This window comes from Geotrypetes seraphini, chromosome 3 (assembly GCF_902459505.1).
Source record: "Geotrypetes seraphini chromosome 3, aGeoSer1.1, whole genome shotgun sequence".
Lineage (NCBI taxonomy): Eukaryota > Metazoa > Chordata > Amphibia > Gymnophiona > Dermophiidae > Geotrypetes > Geotrypetes seraphini.
Genome location: NC_047086.1, coordinates 319,211,640 through 319,236,798, shown reverse-complemented (window position 1 = coordinate 319,236,798; position 25,159 = coordinate 319,211,640). Strand labels below are relative to the sequence as shown.

The 25,159-nt window shown below is 46.7% G+C and overlaps 1 protein-coding gene across 1 annotated transcript in view; it reads right to left on the bottom strand.

Moving 5' to 3' along the window:
- Positions 1-25,159, bottom strand: part of NAPB (NSF attachment protein beta) — a 69,348-nt gene that overhangs the window by 32,214 nt on the left and 11,975 nt on the right. Inside the window, exons 2-5 of the mRNA XM_033939838.1 lie at positions 20,112-20,191; positions 15,224-15,340; positions 11,545-11,591; positions 10,970-11,047 (exon numbers count right to left, since the gene is read on the bottom strand). Of these exons, the coding sequence (XP_033795729.1) occupies positions 10,970-11,047; positions 11,545-11,591; positions 15,224-15,340; positions 20,112-20,191 (322 nt within the window). The remainder of the gene's footprint in view (positions 1-10,969; positions 11,048-11,544; positions 11,592-15,223; positions 15,341-20,111; positions 20,192-25,159) is intronic.

Genomic DNA, 25,159 nt, shown 5'->3' with positions numbered 1-25,159 from the left:
AAGGGGGTGGGGGTGTCGTGGGGGTCGGCCGGGGGGGTCGCGGGTCGGCTGGGGGGGGCGGTCGGAGGTTCTTGGGGGGGCGGTCGTTGGGGGGAGGGGGGTTTGCGTCGAGGGCAGGAGGGCCTGGGATCCCTCCTGCCCGTAATGTAGTGTGGGGTGGGGGTAGGGCTCGCCGTGGCCAGGAGGGTTTGGGCTCCCTCCTGGCCCGAGCAACTAGCGAGGGGGGGGGGTCGCCAGGGCCAGGAGGACTTGGCCTCCCTCCTGGCCCGATATTGTCGGGGAGTTGGGGATTCGGCGGGGTAAGAGGGCTTGGGCTCCCTTTTGTCAGAGAGTCGGGGGGGCAAGAGGGCTTGAGCTCCCTCTTGCACGGATCGTGTCGGGGGTGCCACGGTTGGCTGGGGCAAGAGGGCTTGAGCTCCCTCTTGCCCCGATCGTGTCGGGGGTGCCGCGGTTGGCTGGGGCAAGAGGGCTTGAGCTCCCTCTTAACCCGATTGTGTCGGGGAGTCGGGACCGCCAAGAGGAAGCAGCAGGACACCGGTAGGAGCTTCTACATGATTGGGGGGGGGTCGGGAGGCTGTGGGGGTGCGAGCGGTCCTTCAGGGTGGGGGTGCGGGTGCGGGTGGGAGTACGTGCGGGCGGTCCTTCGGGGTGGGGGTGCGGGTGCGTGTGAGCGGTCCTTCGGGGTGGGGGTGCGATCGGTCCTGCGGGGGGGGGGGGGGTGAATCGGACGTCGGGGGGGCATCAGGCTTTCAGGGTGGGGACAGGACTTCAAGGGGGAGAGGAGAGTCGGGGCGGGCGAAAGGAGAGTCGGGGCGGGCGAAAGGAGAGTCGGGCAGCGACGGGTGAGTCGAGCAGCATGCGCGTATACGGGTGTGCGCGGTATATAAAAATTTCTGTACATAAATTTGTGTTTTTTGCGCGCTATACCCGTGTGCGCGTTTTACACGGGTGCGCGTTATCTACGTGAAAATACGGTACTTTGACGCTAAACTGGTTAAAACAGGTTTAGTATCGGTCATTAAAGGCATGGTGAATTTTGAGCATATGGACCTTACAAGACTATTTGGTTTTGGTTTTACTACTCGTATTCCATTGATATGTTACTATAGAGAGAGTGTCTTCCAAGGTCAGAGAAGAGCTGATCTGAAGAAATATAGAATAGCCATTATGAGTATTCAGGTACTATGGGATAGATGTACTAAACACGGTTGCTAAGATCATGTGAGTCACTGTTGGCCAATTTTTTGGTTGATTGTGGAACAGATGGGAATTATGTGGAAACAGATTCCGATAAAGCCAAAATACTAAATGATTACTTCTGTTCAGTCTTTACCTGCGAGGCACCAGGGCACGGGCCACGGCTGGAAGCAAAGCAAAGCATGGAAGACCCATTTCAGAATTTTTAGTTCACACCAGCTGATGTTTACAGAGAACTGTCAAGACTCAAGGTGAACAAAGCCATGGGACTGGACAATTTGCACCCAAGAGTGCTCAGAGAGCTATGCGATGTTTTGGCGGAACCGTTAGCCATGCTCTTCAATCTCTCCCTGAGAACGGGGAGAGTCCCCCTGGACTGGAAAACTGCCAACGTTGTTCCTCTGCACAAGAAGGGTTGCAGAGCGGAGGCTGCAAATTTCAGACCAGTGAGTCTCACATCAATAGTGTGTAAACTCATGGAAACTCTACTTAAAGGCAAACTAGACACAATACTGGATGAGGGGAATCTGAGGGATCCCTGTCAACATGGATTCACTAGGGGCAGGTCATGCCAGTCAGCAATGTTACTTACCGTAACAGTTGTTATCCAGGGACAGCAGGCAGCTATTCTCACTAGTGGGTGATGTCATCCGACAGAGCCCCGATACGGATATCTTGAAAGCATGTCTTGCTTGAAGAAACTTAGAAGTTTCGAGATGCCCGCACCGCGCATGCGCCAGTGTCCTCCCGCCCGATGTACCGGGCGTGTCTCCTCAGTTCAGGTAGCTAGCCTGAGAAGCCAACCCAGGGGAGGTGGGTGGGACGTGAGAATAGCTGCCTGCTGTCCCTGGATAACAACTGTTACGGTAAGTAACATTGCTTTATCCCAGGACAAGCAGGCAGGTATTCTCACTAGTGGGTGACCTCCAAGCTAACCCCAATGGGATGGTGGGAGAGTTGGCAACTTAAGAGAACAAATTTTGTAACACTGTTTGGCCAAACTGTCCATCCCGTCTGGAGAACGTATCCAGACAATAATGAGAGGTGAATGTGTGAACCGAGGACCAAGTGGCAGCCTTACATATCTCCTCAATCGGTGTCGATCTGAGGAAGGCTACAGAGGCTGCCATTGCTCTGACCTTATGGGCTGTGACCTTACAGGGAAGGGATAATCCAGCCTGAGCATAGCAGGAAGAGATACAAGCCGCCATCCAGTTAGAGATGGTGCGCTTCGATACAGGGCGTCCCAACTTGTTTGGATCAAAGGAGACGAAAAGTTGAGGAGCAGTTCTGTGAGGCTTTGTGCGATCCAAGTAGAAAGCTAAAGCACGTTTACAGTCCAGAGTGTGCAAAGCAGCTTCCCCCGGATGAGAATGAGGCTTTGGAAAGAACACTGGAAGCACGATGGATTGGTTGATGTGAAATTCAGAGACCACTTTAGGCAGGAATTTCGGATGAGTACGAAGAACCACCTTGTCATGATGGAATACAGTGAACGGTGGATCCGCCACTAGGGCTTGAAGCTCACTGACCCTGCGAGCAGACGTGAGGGCCACCAGAAAAACCACCTTCCAGGTGAGATACTTAAGTGGAGCCTTGTTGAGAGGTTCAAATGGAGGCTTCATGAGATGAGACAAGACAACATTGAGATCCCAAACCACAGGAGGAGGTTTGATAGGAGGGTTGACATGAAAAAGACCTTTCATAAATCTGGAAACCATAGGATAAGCAGACAAAGGTTTCCCTTGTAGAGGCTGATGGAAAGCCGCAATAGCACTCAGGTGGACTCGTATGGAAGTAGACTTGAGACCAGACTGAGACAGGTGTAGAAGATAGTCCAATACAGAAGAAAGGGAAGCTTTCTGAGGTTCCGTGGCATTGGAAATACACCAAGAGGAGAACCTAGTCCATTTTTGGGAGTAGCATTGTCGAGTAGCAGGCTTCCTGGAAGCCTCCAAGACCTCCCTCACCGCTTGAGAAAACTGGTGAGGAGTTATGTTGAAAGGAACCAAGCTGTCAGGTGGAGGGACTGCAGATTGGGATGAAGTAGTGATCCTTGATGTTGAGTGAGTAGTGAAGGAAACACTGGAAGAAGTACTGGCTCCCTGCTGCTGAGTTGAAGTAGAAGGGAGAACCAAGGTTGTCTGGGCCACCGAGGAGCAATCAGAATCATGGTGGCATGGTCTGATCTCAACTTGACCAGAGTCTTTTGAATGAGAGGAAAAGGAGGAAACGCATATAGGAAGCGATTCCCCCAATCCAGTAGAAAAGCGTCTGCCTCGAGGCGATGAGGAGTGTAGATCCTGGAGCAAAACTGAGGCAGTTTGAAGTTGTGGGGGGCTGCAAAGAGGTCTATCTGAGGCGTTCCCCACTGAGCAAAGATCTGATGAAGGGGGTCGGAATGGAGCATCCATTCGTGAGGCTGGAGAAGACGGCTCAATTTGTCTGCCAAGACGTTGTCCTTCCCCTGAATGTAGACAGCTCTGAGGAAGGTGTTGTGGCGGACCGCCCAATCCCAGACTCGAAGAGCTTCCTGGCAAAGAGGGGCCGAGCCCGTGCCCCCTTGCTTGTTGACATAATACATGGCGACCTGATTGTCTGTGCGAATAAGGACCACCATGTCGTGAAGCAGATGTTGAAAAGCTTGGAGAGCATTGAAGATGGCTCTGAGCTCCAGAAGATTGATTTGATGGAGTCGTTCCGCACTGGTCCAGAACCCCTGAGTGCGAAGACCATCCAGATGAGCTCCCCATGCATAGTTCGATGAATCGGTCGTGAGAACTTTCTGGTGGGGAGGAGAGTGAAACAGCAAACCTCTGGATAGATTCGAAGAGGACATCCACCAGAGAAGAGACTGCCGTAGAGCAGGAGTGACTACAATGTGGCGGGACAACGGGTCGGACACCTGAGTCCACTGAGATGCCAAGGTCCATTGAGGAATTCTGAGATGTAGTCTGGCAAAAGGCGTCACATGAACTGTGGATGCCATGTGACCCAAGAGGACCATCATGTGTCTCGCTGAGATGGATTGGCGAGAAGACACCGACTGGCAGAGTAGAAGAAGAGCATCCATGCGTTGAGGAGGAAGGAACGCTCGAAGTTGGATGGTATCCAGGACAGCCCCGATAAAGGGGAGAGACTGGGTGGGCTGAAGATGTGACTTGGGAAAGTTGATCTCGAAGCCCAAGTTCTGCAGGAAACAAATTGTAGTCAAGGTCGCCGAAATGACCTCTGGAGCCGACGGTGCCTTGATGAGCCAGTCGTCGAGGTATGGAAACACCTGGAGACCCATGTCCCGGAGTGCAGCGGCCACCACCACCAGACACTTCGTGAAGACTCTGGGCGATGAGGAAAGGCCGAATGGAAGCACTCGATACTGCAGATGTAGAGGTCCCACCTGAAATCTGAGGAACTTGCGGGAGGCCGGATGAATTGGGATGTGAGTGTAGGCCTCCTTGAGGTCCAGAGAGCATAACCAATCGTTCTGCTCGAGGAGGGGGTAGAGAGAGGCAAGGGTCAGCATACGGAACCGCTCCTTGACCAAAAACTTGTTGAGGACTCGAAGGTCCAAAATGGGCCGCAGATCGCCCGTCTTCTTCGGGACCAGGAAGTACCGGGAGTAAAACCCTCGGTTTTGCTGATCCAACGGGACCGGCTCGACGGCCCGAAGCCGAAGCAAAGCTTGAGCCTCCTGGAGAAGAAGAGCGGTCTGCGTTAAGTTGGAAGGATACTCTCTTGGAGGGTGGTCCGGGGGGACCCGATGGAAATGAAGAGAGTATCCCTCTCTTACGATGGTAAGGACCCAAAGGTCCGTGGTGATTGACTCCCATCGATGACAAAAATGATGGAGACGACCCCCTATGGGAAAAACAGGGGAAGACAGAACGTCGGTTATGCTCCCTGGAAGAGAGTCAAAAAGGCTGAGTAGCCTTAGGTGCAGCCGGCATCTGAGGCTTCTGCTGAGTCTTCTGGGGAGGCTGTCTCTTCGCAGGCTGTCTCGCAGGAGGAGTCTGCCTTGGTTGATAACGCCGCTGGTAAATTTGAGGCGGTCTTGAGGGACGAGACTGCTGAGGCTTCGGTTTAGGACGCAGAATAGACTGAAAAGACTTTTCATGGTCCGAAAGCTTTTTAGTAACAGTTTCTATAGACTCATCAAACAGGTCCGCTCCTGCACAAGGTACATTTGCAAGTCTGTCTTGGAGGTTCGGATCCATATCAATGGTACGAAGCCACGCTAGGCAACGCATGGCGATCGAACAGGCCGCAGCTCGAGCCGAGAGCTCGAAGGCATCATAGGAGGATTGCATCAGTTGAAGACGTAACTGGGACAGGGTCGTCACCACCTCTTCAAACTGGAAACGAGCCTGAGCATCGATGAAAGGGATGAACTTGCGGAGCACCGGCAAGAAGAAATCCAAGTATGAAGAGAAGAAAAAGTTGTAATTGAGCACACGAGTCGCCATCATCGAGTTTTGATAGATACGTCTACCAAACTTATCCATCGTTCTCCCCTCCCTGCCCGGAGGCACGGAAGCGTAGACTTGGGAGGGATGAGAACGCTTGAGAGAGGACTCGACTAGAAGGGACTGATGAGAAAGTTGAGCTCCCTCAAACCCCTTGTGGTGAACGATGCGGTATCGAGCATCCAGCTTACTGGGAACTGCAGGTATGGAATACGGTGTCTCAAAACAGCGCATGAAAGTCTGGTCCAGCAGTTTATGCAGAGGAAGCCGAAGTGTCTCCGCCGGAGGGTGAGGCAAATGCATGGTGTCCAAATACTCTTTAGAATATTTAGACCCAGTGTCCAAAGTCACATCCAAGTCATCCGCCATCTGTCGGAGAAAGGATGAGAAAGACAGTTGGTCTGCCAAGGCCGGCCGACGAGACGGACTAGAAGAAGTGGAAGCCTCCGGGTCCAGGGAGAGCTGAGATCGGCATGGAGAATAGGAGGTAGATGGTTCCTCATACTCTGGTCCCTCCGGCTGGGATACATCCGACGAGGAGTATCCCAAACGCTGCATCTTTTTCTGCGGAGACACCTCCGAATGACGTGAGGAGTGCCGAGAAGAGTGCCGAGATCGATGCCCCTCCCGGTGACGGGACGGGGAACGAGATCTTCTATGCATCGATTGATCCTTCGAAGCCTCAAAGGAATGGATAGGACTCGATGCAGTGGATCGCAGAGGTGGCAGAGATGCGGACTCACGCAGCGCCACCCATGTCTGGTATGGAGTGCGGAAGAACTCCTCCTGCGATGCAGTATGCCCAGGACTCCGATTATCAGGGGCCGCCCTAGCACCCTGTTGTCATGGAGGTGTGATGGGCTCCAAAGGCGGCATATCAGGAAGGGAAGCCCTCTTGGAGGATTCCGCCGCCCTCCGCCGATCCCCCTCGTCGAGCAGAGAGATCGAACGACGAGGAGGAGGGGGAGGGGGCGGACCGCCCCCTGAAACCGGGGCCGGAATGTCACCCTGAATGTTGGCGATAAGCCGGGGTCCCATAGTCTGCATAAGCTCGACAAACTGAGCTTCTAGCAGGGAGCGAAGCGAAGCCGATATGGAGGGATCCGCACCGAAAGGGGGTCCTCCTGCATGGTCTTCGCGTTCCTTCGTGGCCAAGTGCTTCTGCTTGCTAGCTTTAGGCACTTTGATGACCACGGGAGGGACAGCGGAAGGCGGTACCTGAACCGAGGAGACGGAGGCAGGCGCCGATGCTGAACTCGATGCTGAAGCCGGTGCAAACGATGCGGGCTTCACGATGCTCGATGCAGGAGTCGTAGATGCAGGTTTCAAATGGACCGGCGAAACCTCAACAGCCGCAGCAGCAGACATGTCCTTGGCAGTCTCCATCTTGAACATGGACTCCCAGAGCAAGCAGCGCCGTTTAAACGAGCGCGCAGTGAGCGTGGAACAAGGCCGGCACGATTTCGGAACGTGTTCCGGACCAAGACACTGAAGGCAGCGTCGATGCGGGTCCGTCAACGAAATCGCACGCTGGCACTTGCTGCACTTTTTAAAACCGGTGATTGGTCGGGACATAGGCCGGAAAATCGACGCTGCAAGGTCGAAGGCGCTAGGCCGCAGCCACGAGGCCGGCCCGGCCAAACCGCCGGAAGAAATAATTTTTAACTTTTTTTTTTTTTTTTTAGAAATGTAAAATAAAAGTGAAATAAATTCAAAGAAATAAACAAAAACGCGGGTTAAAGAAGGCAAAAAACTGAAATTTAGTCAGCGCAGAATGAAGATAAACTTCTCAGCTCCGCGGAAAGAAAAGAACTGAGGAGACACGCCCGGTACATTGGGCGGGAGGGCACTGGCGCATGCGCGGTGCGGGCATCTCGAAACTTCTAAGTTTCTTCAAGCAAGACATGCTTTCAAGATGTCCGTATCGGGGCTCTGTCGGATGACATCACCCACTAGTGAGAATACCTGCCTGCTTGTCCTGGGATAACAATCTTATCAGCTTCTTTGACTGGGTGACAGGAAAGCTGGACTTGGGAGAGTCTCTGGACATAGTGTACTTGGATTTCAGTAAAGCTTTTGACAGTGACCCACACCGTAGACTATTAAACAAGATGAAATCAATGGGGTTAGGTGAGAAACTAACTGCATGGGTCAAGGAGTGGCTGAGTGGAAGACTTCAGAGGGTGGTGGTCAATGGCACCCTCTCTGAGACATCGGAAGTGACTAGTGGAGTGCCGCAGGGCTCAGTCCTGGGACCATCCCTTTTCAACATATTCATAAGGGACTTGACTCGAGGGCTTCAGGGTAAAGTAGCGCTGTTTGCCGACGACGCCAAACTGTGTAATATAGTAGGTGAAAGCAATCTCAAGGATAGTATGACGCAGGATCTGATCACATTGGAAAACTGGTCCTCGACGTGGCAGCTGGGCTTCAACGCTAAGAAGTGTAAGGTCATGCATCTCGGTAGCAGAATCCATGCAGAACATACACCTTGAATGGAGAAACACTAGCTAGGACTTCAGAAGAACGGGACTTGGGAGTGATCATCAGCGCAGACATGAAGGCTGCCAAACAAGTAGAGAAGGCCTCATCCAAGGCAAGGTAAATGATGGGATGTATCAATAGAAGCTTTGTCAGCCGCAAACCTGAAGTCATAATGCCACTCTACAGAACCATGGTGAGACCTCTTCTGGAATACTGTGTGCAATTCTGGAAGCCACATTACCGGAAAGATGTGCTTCGAGCTGAGTCGGTCCAGCGGATGGCCACTAGGATGGTCGCCGGACTCAAGGGTCTCTCATACAAAGAAAGACTGGGCAAACTGCAGCTCTATACCCTTGAGGAGTGCAGGGAAAGAGGTGACATGATTGAGACATTCAAGTACGTCACAGGTCGTGTAGAGGTGGAAACCGATATATTCTTTCCCAAGGGACCCTCGGTCACAAGGGGGCACCCACTCAAACTCAGAGGAGGGAAATTTAGTGGTGACATCAGGAAGTATTTCTTCACAGAAAGGGTGGTAGATCACTGGAACAAACTTCCGGTGCAGGTGATCAAGGCCACCAGTGTGCTCGACTTTAAGAATAAATGGGACATCTACGTGGGATCCCTACGACGGTCGAGTTAAGGAACTAGGTCATTAGCACTCAGACTTAATAGGGTGGGTAAATGGAGTGGGCAGATTTGATGGGCTGTAGCCCTTTTCTGCCGTCATCTTTCTATGTTTCTAAGTGATCAATATTCCAACAAGTTTCCATGCAAATGATTTGCATGGAGGTTTGCCGTAATCCCCGTCAGACCAGTCACTCTGAGAGTGAATGGGCACATGCGCAGAGCTGGTTTGGGGAAGCCTGAACAGCTGAGCAGCAGGGGAAGCTCCAAAACAGCATCCTGCCACTCAGCTGCTAGGGCTTTTTTTTTTTAATGGCACAGATGTTGTGCATGTGCTACCCTCGCACAATATGTGCCCCATAAAAAAAAGTGCACATGCAATCCCCCCCCCCCGAACCAAGAATAGAGGCAGAAGGGATGCCCACTCCTGTGCCAGCCAAAAATTGGTAGGTGGGATGCCCGCTCCCTCATGCCCACAGTGAAATCCCCCCAGCACAGACTCCCCCCAGAACTGATCCTCCCCTCCCCCTTTCTACAAAAAAAAAAAGCAGCAGGAGGGATGCCCATTCCCTCCTGTCACCAGATGCCCCCCCAAAACCCCCACACCACCCTGAACCTCCCCCTGTACCTGTAGATTAGTTGATAGCAGGAGAGATGCTTAGTCCCTCCTGTTCCACCACTGCAACATGGCGGGCCTTCCCCTTTCTGGTGCATCCTAGGATGCACAGGGAGGAGCCTAAGGCCATGATTGGCTCAGATGCCTAAGGTCCCTCCCAGGATGAACTAGGAAGGGGAAGGCCATTTTGCAGTGGCGGGCCTGAGGAGCAGGAGGAACTTGGCATCCCTCCTGCTTTCAACTGATTTACATGAATGGGGGTTTAGGGGTAGTATGAGGGGATTTGGGGGGGGTTGAGGAGCATGCAGTGGCAGGAGAGAGTGGCCAACCCTCCTTCTGATTTCTTTTTGTAGGAAGGGGAACTGGGGACGGAAGGGGTCAGCACAGGGAAGTCAGAAGGGAGCATGCATCCATCCTGTCTATTTTGGCTGGTGTGGGGGGAAGAGGGAGTGGGCATCTCTCCTGCCGATGCAGGGGGTGAGGTTTCACAGTTCAGGTGGGGGTTCGATACACACATACATGCAACATCTGGGTCCATAGACAAAAATGAAAGACTGACCAGTCAGCTTTTACTGACCCGATTCTGGCATGCAAGTTTAGGACATCAATTGAATGCTTGGTTTTAATATTAATGACCTCATTTGCATGTCAGAATTGGAGAATGTAGGACCGCATGGAAAACCATGTGGTGAGCCTATTTAGAGCATTGGGTCGGCAAATACAATCTGTCACTAAACCAGTCAAACCGGTTTAGAGATGATCGTTAGACGATTGGAGGCATTAGTGCATCTAGCCCTATGTATTTTTGGAAGACTCTTAATCCCCGATTTCAAGTGGGCTTTACATATTCTAATGTATTTATCACATCCAAGGACTTTAGACAGCATGTGAGAAGAGCCTAAGGCCCTGATTGGCTCAGATGCCTAAGGCCCCTCCCCTTGGTCAATCAGGGCCTTAGGCTCCTCCCCGTGCATCACATGGTTCACCGGGAGGAAAAGGCCTGTCATTTTCCACCATCTAGCAAAGGTACCGGGAGGGGGGGTGTTAGTTCGAGGGAGCATCCAGTGGCAGGAGGTTGCTTCCCCTGTCACTGTTGTTTGGGCTCTGAGCATGTGTCAACCGCTTACTGAGTGATTGATTTGTCAGATTTGCATGCAAACTTGGTATCACATCGATCGCTGTTCCACAATCGGCCAGAGAATCAGCAAACAACGATCCAGTTGGTATTACCGACTAACTTTAGTGCATCTAGCCCAATGTTGTTTTCTGTTCAATATGAGAGCTGTACTAGCATTAAATATATTTTATTTCTGCTCATGGCCTCAGAGTCAGAGATAAAAAAAAAACCTGACCAACCAAACAAGCACTGGAGAATAAAAGCAATCTTAACATATAATAACCTTGACTAGAGGGGCATGTCCCATTAAGGTATTTTTCTGGATACAACACTCAAGTGAGAATTAATTAATTATTCCATTTTTCAGTCCATCCTGCCAAAGAACAGAATTAACCACAAATTTTAGGCAAACTATAAGTATATGCACATCATTTTTAATTGTATGACAAAAATATAGTAGCTTACCTTTTCAATATCTACCAACTCAGTTTCATATATTTCAGCAATGGTAATGTGATGTTTGGCAGCAATGGTAAATCGCCCCTGTTTGAGATGAAGATAAAAAAATGCTGTTCCATTCAGTAAACAGACTGCAATTTGAAGTGCAGCACACATAAATAACAGTGGTCAGGCCCGGATTTTCTAACCAGCGCAAAAGCGCGCACAGATTGCGTATCAATCACGCGACAGTAGAGAATCGTGCCTCTTGCAAAGGTAGGCGCCGGAAAAGTAGGCCAGGGTTTTCCTACATTTCTGGTGCCTACCTTTGATGTGAATCGGGCCTCCATAGGTGCTTTACGGTGATTAATGCCACTTCTGGCGTTAGCCACACCTAGTGGCGTTAGGAGCCATAAAGCACCTACAGAGGCCCAATTCTGGCTCCGATTTTTTTAGGCGCCTTGAAAATCAGTGAAAAACATTGTTTAAAATGACGTTTTTCACTGAGCTTGGACACCTATGAGCATTGTTTAGAGAATCCAGGCCTAAAGGTATACAATCTGAATCTTAAGATGCTGCTTCTTTGAGGCAAAGGTTCTTACCATGTCTGTATAAATATCGACGGCTGCATTTAAGCAGTTGATAGCCTCTGTTGCGTGTGCATTTAGGAAACACAATGAGAAATCAGATTTGTTTAAATATGCATCCGTTAAGAAATATTCGTTATGACAAGCATATTAATGTGAATTTATTTTTGATACCCCATATGACTTGGCAAAGTAGGAAAGCAAAAATAAAAACACAGGACCATAAGAATAGCCATCCGGGGTCAGACCAATGCTCCATCTAGCCCAGTATCCTGTTTCCACAGTAGTTAATCCAGATCACAAAACCCAAACAGCAGCAACATTCCATGCTACAGTTCCCGGGGCAAGACCTGGCTTCTCCCATGTCTGTCTCAATCAAATTTATCTGGTTTACTCAAATATGTATATGCAAGTCAGCACAGGATTTTCTTTTATTAATGGCTATTACAAGTGTTAAACACTTTTGGAGCAAGCCCGTATAAGTGAGCATATATTAAATATGGTTCTTGATATGTCAAATGACACTTTTTGATGAGAAGGAAGATGACAGATTGTATTCCACTTGTGTTGTCAGAATATTGATTGGTAAAATGTAAGCCACCATTTGGAAGTACAGTAGGTTCAGACAGTGGTTCATTTTGATTAGTAAGGAATAGGTTAACAGCTGACTCCCAACAGCAACTGTGAGCCAATCACAGACTTTGCCCTTGAATTTGGAAGGTGGGAGTGTGAATGATTTAGTGAACTCATAGGGTGAGTTACTAGTTTAACTAATAAATGAAATTGCTCTGATGAAAAATGTTTGTTTACAAAGGAAACAATCTCAGGAGTGATCCGTTGATGGTGGATCTGAAGAAACTAATGCTGATCTTAGGAAGGTCTGGTGGTTATACAAGAGGCCTCAGATGGTATCCTCTCCTGACTATGCTAAGGATTAGGAATTTGTTGTAATTTGTTCTCATTGACGTTTACAGATAGCATTACATTACATTAGTGATTTTTATTCCGCCTTAACCTCGCTGTTCTAGGCGGATTACAAAACAAGTTGGCTGGACATTTCCAGAAGAATTATTATAGGTTCAGGTACTAGTTACACGGCTGTGACATTTTCCAAAATATGAGATACTTGGTATGGCCTTAACTTGTCTTTACAAAGTTCTTGAAAAGCAGGGTCTTTATTTCTCTTGGAGGGTTTTGTAGTCAGGCAAAGTTAACAGTATATGGGTGAGATGGTGGTCTAGTTTTGCTGCCTGAGTTGCTAGTAATCCGTTGTACAATAGCATGGGGTGTGTATTTCAAAAAAGAGCTACAACTGGGGGTTCAGTTAAGCAGAAGACTGTTTTAATTGATTTAATGGATGGCTGACCTCTAACGGTAGTACCCTGAGACTACCACTAGAGTCACAGCTGACAATTTACAACAGCCACCTCTAGGGGCAGAAGCGATGTGGTTTACTCCTGCCCTGATGTCACACTGGACCACCGGGGAGCTTAAGATAGGCCTGGGATGCCAGCCAATATTCAGTGCTGGGATCCACATAACTAAGTGACCAAAGTCAGGATTACTATTTATGCGATCCTATTTGGTTGCTTAGCTGTACGAGCACCAGCACTGAATATTGCCAGCTTCTCCCAGACTCCTCCTCTGCAATGCCTTTCTCCAGTCCACTTTAGAAATGGCTAGTTAGTGCTGATATTCAGCAGTATTGCCCAGTTAAGTGCTGCTGAACATCAGTGGCGATTCTAAGTGAGGAGTCTTTTTTTTGCCCACTTAAGATTGCTTTGAATATTGACCTCTATATATCTATCTATACAAAATACATAAATGTACACCACTATATGGATAATTTTTAACTCTGTCTTGAATTGCTGGGTATTTCCTTGGAAGTATATGAGGGTGAACCTGACTCAGATACTCAAACTGGCATGTTGACAGAGGCTTACTGAGTCTCAGCAATGAAAAAGATTTGTACTTGATGTTAACTGCCCTTGTTGACAACAGCAATGAGTGACATTCTGCACTTCTAGGAAGGCATGGGGTGGTAACTTGCAGAGGCAGCAATTACAAACCCAAAGCAAATTACTGGATAGGTCACAATGACCTGTTTTCTGCTGACAAGTAACTGTGCCAGAATATCTTTGATACTGTTTGCCAGAGGTTCATTTGGAGGTCCAAAAGACCTTGTGGGTAAGGAGGGCAACCATGCATTTAAGACACTAGAGTTCAGTCTGTGTGGACCAGACTTCTCCTAGGCCAGTGATTCCCAACCCTGTCTTGGAGGAACACCAGGCCAATTGGGTTTTCAGGCTAGCCCTAATGAATATGCATGAAGCAAATTTGCATGCCTATCACTTCCATCATATGCAAATCTCTCTCATGCATATTCATTAGGGCTAGCCTGAAAACCCGATTGGCCTGGTGTTCCTCCAGGACAGGGTTGGGAATCACTGTCCTAGGCAACAAAATTATTTTACTGCTGTTATTTTTATGATATTTCAAAATTTGTATTTATAAATCAGCACACAGTATGTTTAAGGAAAACCCAAACGGCAACAAGATTTAAAAAAAAAAAAAAAATTCCCTGTCAGTAGAGAAAGTTCATGAATCCCTTGTACAGCAGAAATTGCAGCAATCTCCAGGGGCCCAAGAATCTAAGGTACAACATCTTGGGGAAGAAACTACTGTACTCAGACAGAGGTCACAGTGAATGTTCCAATTGTTAGGACCTAGACAATGAACACACCAATTATGGGGGTCAGAGCCTGAAATGGTTCGATTACATCAAGTACATTTGTTGATGTCACTAGGTACCATCTTTGATGTGGAGGGAAAAATGGCTGATATGAAGCTAAAAGACTCAATGGCCTAGAAAGCTTGAGAAAAAAGTATACCAAAAACCATTGACACTCCCTGGGGCACAAAAGGTCTTGAAGGAAGGCCAAAAAATAAAAAATGAAGAAAAATTTAACCAAATTCAAGGGAATGACTAAAAAAAACAAGAAAAATGAAGAATCACGAGAAGTACAATATAATTAAGCCAGCAAGGCACAAAAAGATATCTAGGTTTGACATACTGAGGAGAAACCAAAGACACAGCTTCTTGGCTCCACAGAAAAATAAGAACTCATGGTCCCATGAGCCAATATCGGGCTGGAAGGCACCAGAACATGCGCATTGCCTAAAGATTTAAAGTGAAAGTGCACTTGGCAGTGTCCATACCGGGTTTCGTGGATGACGTCACCCATGTAAGAATATAATAATATATAAATATAATGAAAAATGGGTTTGAGATGGATTGATGGGGAGAAATTTAAAAAACGTGAATTGAAATGGGTGTCAATTAAAGACCAGCATAGTTAGAATGTACAGCAATATGGATAACTGTCTACTAGGAACTGGGTCATGATGAATATTTCTTTCACACAATGGATTTCAGTCAGTAATATTCCTAAGTCACTACCAATCTGAGTTAGATCTGAACCAACAGCACCAATTCACATATAAAAGGCTTATTATTTATGTGCCAAATACAGTAAACGGTCCATTCTCAAATAATTTAATAGAATACAAATAAGGAACATTTGAAGTAATATATGTCTTCTTTTTTAAATATGCTGTTAGAAGTGATTTCAGTACCTATATTGTCATTAGCTTTGTGCAGAGTTCTTTTGAATGAATGTATCACATTCCTTACCTTGTGGATCTGCTTTTTTGAAAGCATTCCCAGCATCTACATAGCAGGTGGCACCATCGTGTTTGCTCTGAAGCTGCATATGGAGTTTGGCTGCCTGGCAAAATGCACTTCCTGCAGCTAGAAAAAAAAATATCCAACAAAAGTAAAGCTTTCTGAAGTTGTTTAAGGAAATATCAGAGAAACTATAAGCATTAGCATGCTTCACACTAGAGAAAATCACGGTGGTAGTTACCCGTGGCTAGCCACGGGTGACCCGTCAAAACGGTGGGGGGGAAAAGTGCTCACTGTGGGCACGGGGACAAGGCCATCCACTGCCCCGTGGAGTGGTGAATGGCCTTGTCCCTGCAGTTAAGGGAGGGAAGGCGCACGGTCACCGATCGCACACAGCCCCCTCCCTCTCCCTTACCATCGCAGCGCTTTAGTAAAAAAACTTACTGAAGCCGGCGAAGCCTGCCTGCCTTTAGTTGCATGTGTGTGGGCGGAAGCTTCTCCTCTGATGCAACTTCCGGTTGTGTCAGAGGAGAAGCTTCTGCCCACAAACACGCGACTGCTGGCACAGGCAGGCAGTCTCCACCGGCTTCAGTAAGTTTCTTTCCAAACGTGCCGCGAAGGTAAGGGGGAGGGAGGGAGATTCTCAGGGCGGTGAGGTGGCAAGAGGGAAGGGTGGATGCTGCAGGGACGGGACGGTGGGAACGGGGCAGTGACGGGGACAGATTTTTTTCCCCATGTCATTCTCTACTTCACACCTTGTTCATTTTCAAACAATGAGTTGTGACAGGCAATATTTATAAGGCAGGACTGGTATTCAAAAAAAGGCTGAGTTCCTATACTTAACATAAAAAAAATAACATAACATTAAATTTTATTTCTATCCCGCAATACTTTGTTGTTCAATGTGGGTAATTAACAATAAAAGAAACTATTCAAATACAGCAAATTACAAGTATAACACACAATTAATAATTCGACAATCATAAATTTATTTATTTAAAAAAAATTTATACCACATAAAACCTACGCAGTTTACATTAAAACATACATAAAAGTAAAACAATACATACATATTCATTATAGCCCAATTCTTCATGTCATTACAAAGGCATCGACAATCAAATAACTCCTCAATCACTAAGGGCTAAATTCACTAACCTGCCCGATTGTGACCGATCCGGGCAGGTCCAATGGATTCTGCAACCAATAATATTCTAATGGGGCAATTGGAGACACACCTCCATCTGCCAACATGGATCACTAGGTAGCGATCCCGACGCATGCGCAGACCATCTACTTTGCCTGTAGATGGTCTGCGCATGTGTCTGATGTCTGGTTTTTTAACTTTTTTTATTGGCCCGGACTCACTTGCTTGCTGCCACCCTTCCCCGGAGTGCGAGACTGTGGGTTTAAAGCGGGTTAAAACCAAGGGCTTGTGCTGCAGGAAAGGGCGGCAGAGAGCAGGAGAGTCGGGGGAGGCAGAGAAAGCCGGGGCAGGCAGACAGCAGGTCACGGCAGAGAGCAGGAGATTGCTTCAATGATAGAAGCTTCTGCCTCTCCAATTTTACGGATCTTTTCTGCTGTACTCTAGAAAGAAATGAAACAATCATCTTAAATTATACATTTTATTAGCAGTTTTACAGATTAGGAAAGTCGGGGCAGGCAGAGAGCAGGTTGTGGCAGAGAGCAGGAGAGTCGGAGGAGGCAGAGAGAGTCGGGGGAAGCAGGGAGCAGTTCGCAGCAGAGAGCCGGGGAGCAGTCGCTTGCTCTTGATCGGTCAGCCAGTCGGTGTGTCAGGAAAAAAGTGTTGTGAATCGCATCCTTCCTGCTTTGCATGCCGATTCCCCTCATTTGCATGCACGGATCGGGATCGGATTGCTACACAGGTTAGTGAATCGGGTCACTAAGGGCTCACAAACCGATCAGTACACGATCAGTTTGCTTAGTGAATCTAGCCCTAAATCATCACAATAACTCCCTTCTTATCATCAAACACTTTTAACTCGTCAACTGTATTGCATCACATAAAAGCATTCACAAACAATTGTGTCTCCAACAATTTCTTAAAACCTAATCTAGCTGCACATAAGCGCAAAGGTCCTGGCAGAGCATTCCAGGCTTCTACACTCCCTATCGATAACATGGCGTCACCAATCCTAGAGTGAGTGATTATCCTGTTACTGCTCAAATTTAGTTTCATACTTCTTTCTGACCTTAAACTCCTTCTTGGATGATAAATTTCTAGAGACCCTTGCAAAACAATAGGAGATACATGGTACAGTACCTGATGTACTATGAACAGTATTTTATATTGTACTCTCTGTTGAATTAGCAACCAGTGTAGCTGTTTCAAAATCGGTCTTATATGAGCCATTCTGGGCACACCAGTACTCAACCTTGCTGCCGAGTTCACCAGTAATTGCAACGCCCTCGTCTTAACTTTCACAGCCCCCAGGTACAATGCATTGCAATAATCCACCTTCCTTAAAATTAACGCTTGCACCACAGTATGAAAATCCTAACGTTGGAGCATTGGCTTTAACCTAAACAACATTTGTAACTGCATGTACCCCACTTGAATTGTCTTCAGTATTTGACTTCCCATTGTCAACAAGTTATCCAAACATACTCCCAACACATTCATCTCCTTTTTCACCAACATTTGCTCCCCCATCACATTTATATTTTTTTCAAATCCATACAATCCCTTGGGTTTTTTATAATCACCACCTCTACCCTGAAATTTCTTAAATATGCATTTTAGGCTGGGGGAAAGACAAAGAATGTCAGATTTTGCGAAGAGAATTGTTAAATACAAAGTGATCCAGTAAATAACCAGGCAAGAAACCGTGAAGTGCCTTATAACAAAAACAAAATACATGCTTACACATGCAATACATGCAATTTACAAAAGTAGGGTGTAATATAGTCTGATCTTTTAAAACTGAAAATCAGACAACAGCCGTGTTTTGTAACAAACAGAGCCTTCAAAGGTGCTTCTGGGTACCACACAACATAACTATATTCCAATAATCTATAACTGATAAAACTAGTACTGAAAATCAATGCCAAGTTCCTTTTCCTCCCTCCTAAATTCGCTCTTGCTGCTACCCACTTTTTATGCTCCTAAATTTAGGAGTTCAGTGAAATTTTGAGTGAAAATTTATACACTCAGGCCCGGATTCAGTATAGGGTGCTTTTGAGAATCGCACATGGATGCTCTATACTGAATCACCCTAATCCACCTAACAACCACTCTAACTTGTGCTCATATTACAGGTACCGGTTAGAGAATCGGGTTGCCGCTGAACTGATGGTGGCAAGGGATCTCCCTGCTGCGATCAGTTTAGCGGCCGCGGTCCGCCCCCCCTCCCGCACAAAGACTACCAGGACCCCCGAAGCTGGCACCCCCCCAAACGTCCGCAGCAGGAGGAGTGCCTAATTCCTCCTAACAGACACCCCCCACCTCCGTAAAGACTGCGGCAGGAGGGATGCCCAATCCCTCCTGCTGGAACCCCTCCCACCGGGACCCCCTAACCCCCCCCCAGGACCTCCCTCCAACCTTGAATCGTTGGCCGGATGGACAGCTCCTGCCTGCGTCTGGCTGGCAGGCCCACCTCTGCTGCAATGGTGGGCATGGGATGCACCATGGAGGAGCCTAAGTACCTGATTGGCCAACCGGAATCCTAGGCCCATCTCCCAGTGCATTCTGGGATGCGCTGGGAGTGGCCTAAGATTCCAATTGGCCAGATCCCCTAGGCCCCTTCTATGGGTTATCAGGTGGGGAGTTGGTAGCACTGAAGTGCCCATCAGATAGGGGTGAAAACAAGTGCAGATTAGCTTGGAAAATGAACGGGATGAACTATCCTATTAAAAAAGGGCCTTAGATAAGGCTTCATAGAATGAAAACAATGGCTTTTATACAAGAAAACTACATTTTGCCTAAGGAACATGCTAAGTTGCAGGGAAGTTAGGTGAATCAGGTTTGTTTGGTTTTTTCCAAGTTACAGGGAGACAGAGAGAAAGTGGCTATTTTGATTTATAGAGGCTGTACATTTGTGGCTAGATCTCTGCTTCAAAATTGTTGGGGAGTAAATACTGTAATATTCAACTGGCTTTGGCAAATACATATGGCCCACCCAAGGAAAAAAACATTTTTTTTCCCAAAAGTTTAAAATTACAAACAAAAAGAATGATTTGTTTCAGTGGTAACTAACTGTGTATTGACAATATTAAAAAGATGGGAATAGTTCTCTTGGATGGGCAGGGGAGGGGACTCAGCAATTAGGATCTTAGATGCAAATGTGAATGCATCAAGTCTAGTATACATTTAGAGAGAAACACAAAGGTGGAAGGTGTGACTATACTTTTTTTTTCTGCTGTGCACAGGTTTTAGTAAAGGATAGATTTTTGGTTTGTCTCAGGGGTCCTGCTCTGGGGATGGAGCACATGATATATGAGTACATCAGATTACTGTTTCAGACTATGTTGCTATTAATCTTCAACTGAAAGACCTGGAGGAAAGCAGAGCACCAAAGACCTGGTGTTTCAAAGACAGTTGTTCAATGATCCCCTTTCCCCTGCATTGGAAGAATTTATGTTATGTTAATCAGACTTTCTATTCCAACTATACCTATTCAGTTCAAGGTCAGATTACATTACAAGAGGTTGGGTTAGGTACCCATGAAATTACAATGGACAGATTATGCCTTTTAATTGTGATAATGTTTATATATTTTAAATTCTTGATATACCATGTTCCTGTGATACAACCAAAGCAGTTTACATATTACATAAAATACTTTCTCTCATACTGCTAGAACTAGTGGAATTATTCTCATTACTAATAAAATGAAAAAACATGCCCACATATACACAGATTGGTGCATGTACATACCAGTCCAGTTTTTGGCCATTTTGAACATGTTTGCAGCTCTGGCATACATTTCACAGGCTTCTTCCATTTTTGAATTTCCACTAGAGAAATAGAAAATAAAATTAGTATCATATATGTGAGAATTTTTTTTATTGTTGTTTTTTTTTAACTGGTAAAGAATGCCATAAAGTTCCCACAGTGGAGATTATAAGCATTATGAAATTAAAAGCTTGAATGAGCACTCCATTGACTACTATGATCTAATTTGGTCTACCATGCAAATACAAAATCAATAAGATTAAAAAAAAAATATTCCTTGGAAAGTATGTAATCATCAGTTATTTTGATGAAGATTTAGGGTAACTTTTACAAAGCCGCAATGGAGGTTTCTACTGCAGGCCAGCAAGGTAAATGCTCAGATGCTCACAGGAATTATATGAACGTTAGAACATTTACCTCACTGGCCCACAGTAAAAACCTCTACTGCAGCTTAGTAAAGTCAGCGTTACAGGTACTGTAATACTCATTCCATTTATAAAGTTACTATCCCTCATTATACTACTATTACCGTATTTTCACTCATATACCGCGCACACGGGTATAGCGCGCAGGGAACAGAAATTTATGTAAAAAAATTTTACTATAGCGCGCATACCGCCCCGACTCTCCGTTCGCCGCCCCGACTCTCCTGAAGGTCTGCCTGTCCCCCCTTAAAGTCCTGTCCCCACCCTGAAAGCCTGATGCCCCCCCCCCGACATCCAATTCATCACCCCGAAGGACCGCTCGCACTCCCACCCCGAAGGACCGCTCACACCCCCACCCGAAGGACCGCTCGCACCCCCACAGCCTCCCCCCCTCCCCCTCCCGCATGGAGAAGCTGCCTACCGTTGTTTCCGGATGCCAGCTGCTTCCTCTGCCGGTGGTCCAGCCCCTTCTCTGAGCCCTGCGCTGCGCTGCTTCCTCTTCCGGCGGCCCCGCCCTTTCTCTGACATCATTCAACTGTTTCATCACAACCTTCTCAATTATCTTGCCCAAAAATGGGATCACAGAAATTGGCCAAAAATTCTTCATCTCCTCTACATCAAACCCACTCTTTTGCAAGATCGGTGTAACTTGATTCTATACATACCAAAGGCAGAATTCCCTCACTCAATGACTTATTCACAACAGAAGTAACAAAAAGACTCACCGCATGCGGTATCTGCCTTATAATACTAGTTTTACAGGGATCTGACACCACATGCGTTGGTGTCACCTACCCAGTGATCAGCGAGACCTGTTCTTCATCCACAAGTTGAAACGTACTCCAAGAATCTGTAAGACATTTTAAACCAATGGCTGCACAACTTACTCTAACACTTCCACTCGATACATCCTCAATCTGCTTACGTTGCATAAAAACTGCATACACTTCTGCATTAGGTAGTTAGTTGCTCACTTCCACATTTTCCATCAATAAAATATTTAACAGTGTTGAATAATTTCCTTGGTTTACTCTGAGCATACTTAATACGCTTCTGGAAAAATCTAACAAGCTCAATTTCTCACAAAGATTTGCATTCTAACAGCCGAATGCAACAACTGTCATAATCATCCTGATCTCCTCCTGACTTCCTCCAAATTCTCAGATTTCCATAGCTCACATCTCACTTTAACTATCCCTTCAGACTTCCATGGACAGGGAACAAAATCATGGCATTCCATGATCAATTTCTCTGAAGCCACTGTGTCCAGAGAGGAGGTCAAAGAGGCACACCATAAATCAAAGCCTCCATCTAATGTCCTCTCCTCATCTACCTTTAGATTTGATTTCCAAACGTCCACTAAATCCTCTTGACTTCACATCATTTGATAGCCTTATAACCAAGCTAAACTGAAATGTCAGCAAACTATGATCAGACCAAGGCACTTCAAGCACCAAAGCCATACCATCCAACCTCTCATGAAGACTGTGCGATAAAAACTCTAAATCTAAAACATTTTCTGCTTTCTGGGTACTATCCAATACTATCTGCAATAAGGATAGTCCTGCTGGAATATAAAAAGTTCACAATTCATTTTCTCCTCTTTTAGATCCTCAGGTGCTAGAGGGTCATTAAAATTCCCAATCAAACATAAATTGTCTAAACTCACCAATATACCTAATAAGAATTCTAAAAAAGGAAAGCCATGGGTACTTGCGACACCAGGTGGCAAGTAAACTACACACAAAACCATCCAACCATTTTTCAACATCAAATACTCACCAAACTCACAAATCATAGACCCCCACCTTCTTTAAATCCATTACTAATTTATAAAACACCACCACTCCTCTACCACGCTTACTTCACAACATGCCCAAAACCATCCACATCCCTTATGACAACACTGTCTCACAATTGCAACATCCGTCTTCAACAACCATGACTCAGACACACACATAAAACCCTCCTTGATAATTAAATCACAAATAATTTCAATTTTATCCCATCCTGCATAAAATAGTCTCAAATCATTGTACCTGAATCAGTCTAGCCTGTTGTGAAAATTTTGTTATACCTGAATCTACTCGCCTACATGCCGATTTAGCTGCAAGAGCACCATATCAACTGGTCCCCATTATCACTTCTATGCCATAAACATTCCTACACATCTCCTCAGTAAATTCAATCATGTTCTCCCTTCACACAACCAAAAAGACCAACTCTAGAATTGCTCAATTGATCGCACAAATGATCGCTCAAAGGAGCACTCTAAGTAGCACACTCACTCCTTAGCTGCGCTCTTTTGACGGTGCGACAAAGCCAGCATTCACCCCTCTGGTGCCTCCCCAACAATTTTAAAACCCCGCACTCCCAACATGTCACTCAAAGGGGGTGGGGCCAGCAATAGTTCCCACTCGAGAGGGAAAGTTATCTCAGGGGAAGATTTGCAGCCTTAGTCCACACGCCAGGCACTGCCAAAACATGAAACCAGCAAGCAGTCAAATGGCAGGAACTCACAACAGCATTCAATTTCCTCCAGCGCTTCCCCAGCAATTTTAAAATCCCACGCAAGTCACTCAAGGAGATAAAGGGAATAACCTTACTACAAAACTCCCCAATATACTAAACATTAAAAAAACAATGCTTTATAGCAGCGGTCTCAAACACGCGGCCCGCGTGCCACATGTGGCTCTCCAAGTTTTATTTGCGGTCCGTGGTCTGGACTGGATCATTCCCTTTCTTTTGGAGCAGCAGCGGGTCTGGCCGGTTCGTTCCGTTCAAAGCCGCGGGTTGGCGGCTCCTTGTGCTATTCACTCCTGCATCGGAAGCCTCTCTGACATCACAACATCAGAGAGGCTTCAGACACAGGCGCGGATCTCGCAAGGAGCCGCCACCCGCGGCTTTGAATGGAATGAGCCGGCCAGACACGCTGCTGCTCCAGTGGCGTACCAAGGGGGGGGGGCGGTCCGCACAGCTGGTCACCCTCCACTGTTCTTCCTAGAGTGTGGCTCGCGGCTCGTCTAGAGCAGGGGTGCCCAACTGCTTCCCTTCCCTTCTCACCGCTGCCATCGGGGAACAGGCTGGCACCATGCTCTTTGATCTCCCTGCTTCTCTCGCCGCCCGACCTCAATTCTGACGTCGAGAGGATGTTCTGGCTAGCCAATCGCTGCCTGGCTGCCCGGAACGTCCTTTCCGACGTTAGAATTGACGTCGGGCGGCGAGAGTTGGTCAGCCCCGTGGAGATCTCTGCCTGTTCCCGATGGCGGCAGCAGCAGCAGCAGCCTATTCCCCGGTGGCGGTGGCATGGGGGAGGGCAGGAAGGAAGAAAGAAAGAAGGGGGGGCAGGGAGCCAGAAGGAAAAAAGAAAGAAGGAGGGGGGGGATAGGGAGCCAGAAGAAAAAAAGAAAGAAGAGGGGGGGACAAGGAGCCAGAAACAAAGCAAAAAATGGGACAAGAAATCAGAGAAAGACAGACATAGAAAAAGAAAGAAAAAGTTGGGGGAGGGAATGAGGTCTGGAGGAGAGGAAGTATACAGGAGGCTGAAAGAAGAGAAGAAATATTGGATGCACAGTCAGAAGAATAAAGTGCAACCAGAGACTGATGAAATTACCAAACAAAGGTAGGAAAATGATTTTATTTTCAATTTAGTAATAGAAATGTGCCAGTTTTGAGAAAGAAAAGATATTAAACTTTAAATGTGAGTGCTGCAGAAAAAATAGAGTACTTGGAGGGCCGCAGAAAAAATAGTTAATGTCTTATTAAAGAAATGACAATTTTGCATAAGGTAAAACTGTTAAAGGAAAGTTTTATAAACTATAAAGAGTTTAACCTCATGCAAAATTGTCATTTCTTTAATAAGACATTAACTATTTTTTTCTGCGGCCCTCCAAGTACCTACAAATCCAAAATGTGGCCCCGCAAAGGGTTTGAGTTTGAGACCACTGCTTTATAGCCAAGGTTAAAGTGCTGGTTAAATCCTGTTATGTGCTCATAAAACAGTTATACCAATGGTATAGTTCTGAGTTGTAATCACAGCACATCATATTTCATGCAAATTTTCTCTTCATTTTGCTTATAAATTATGAAAACTGAGTATTCCAAACACTTATCTTAGGGCAATGCAGATGTGAGTCCCTGGCTTCAACACAAGCTGTGTTTTGCAATAACTGCCTGAGGAAACCAGGTGTAAAATGCTTTCTAAATTGCCTTAATCTTTTTGAATTCCTGACTGCTAACCAGTAAAAAGTATGCTGGCATGTTCAAGTGCAGCAGCAGCAGCAACAGCACTGACTGTGTACGCATGCACCAAGAGCGTAGTCTTGCAGGGCTTCACATGTGTTAAGCATGAGCATCTACATATGCAGGAGTCGAGTTTACAATCCATAATGCGTAGTTTCTGACACTTACACCATCTGGCACAGACATCATCTGATATTAACCCCTCCCCCGATTCCCCCATTTGCCCCCTAACAGCCCAAGATTACCCCCTCCTCCAACATATATTCCATCTCCCAAACTCCCCCAGCTCTTACCTGGGCTTTCTGGGTATCTGGTGGGGACCAAGGGTGATCCCCACATGTTCCTGCCTCATTAGCACCTGGG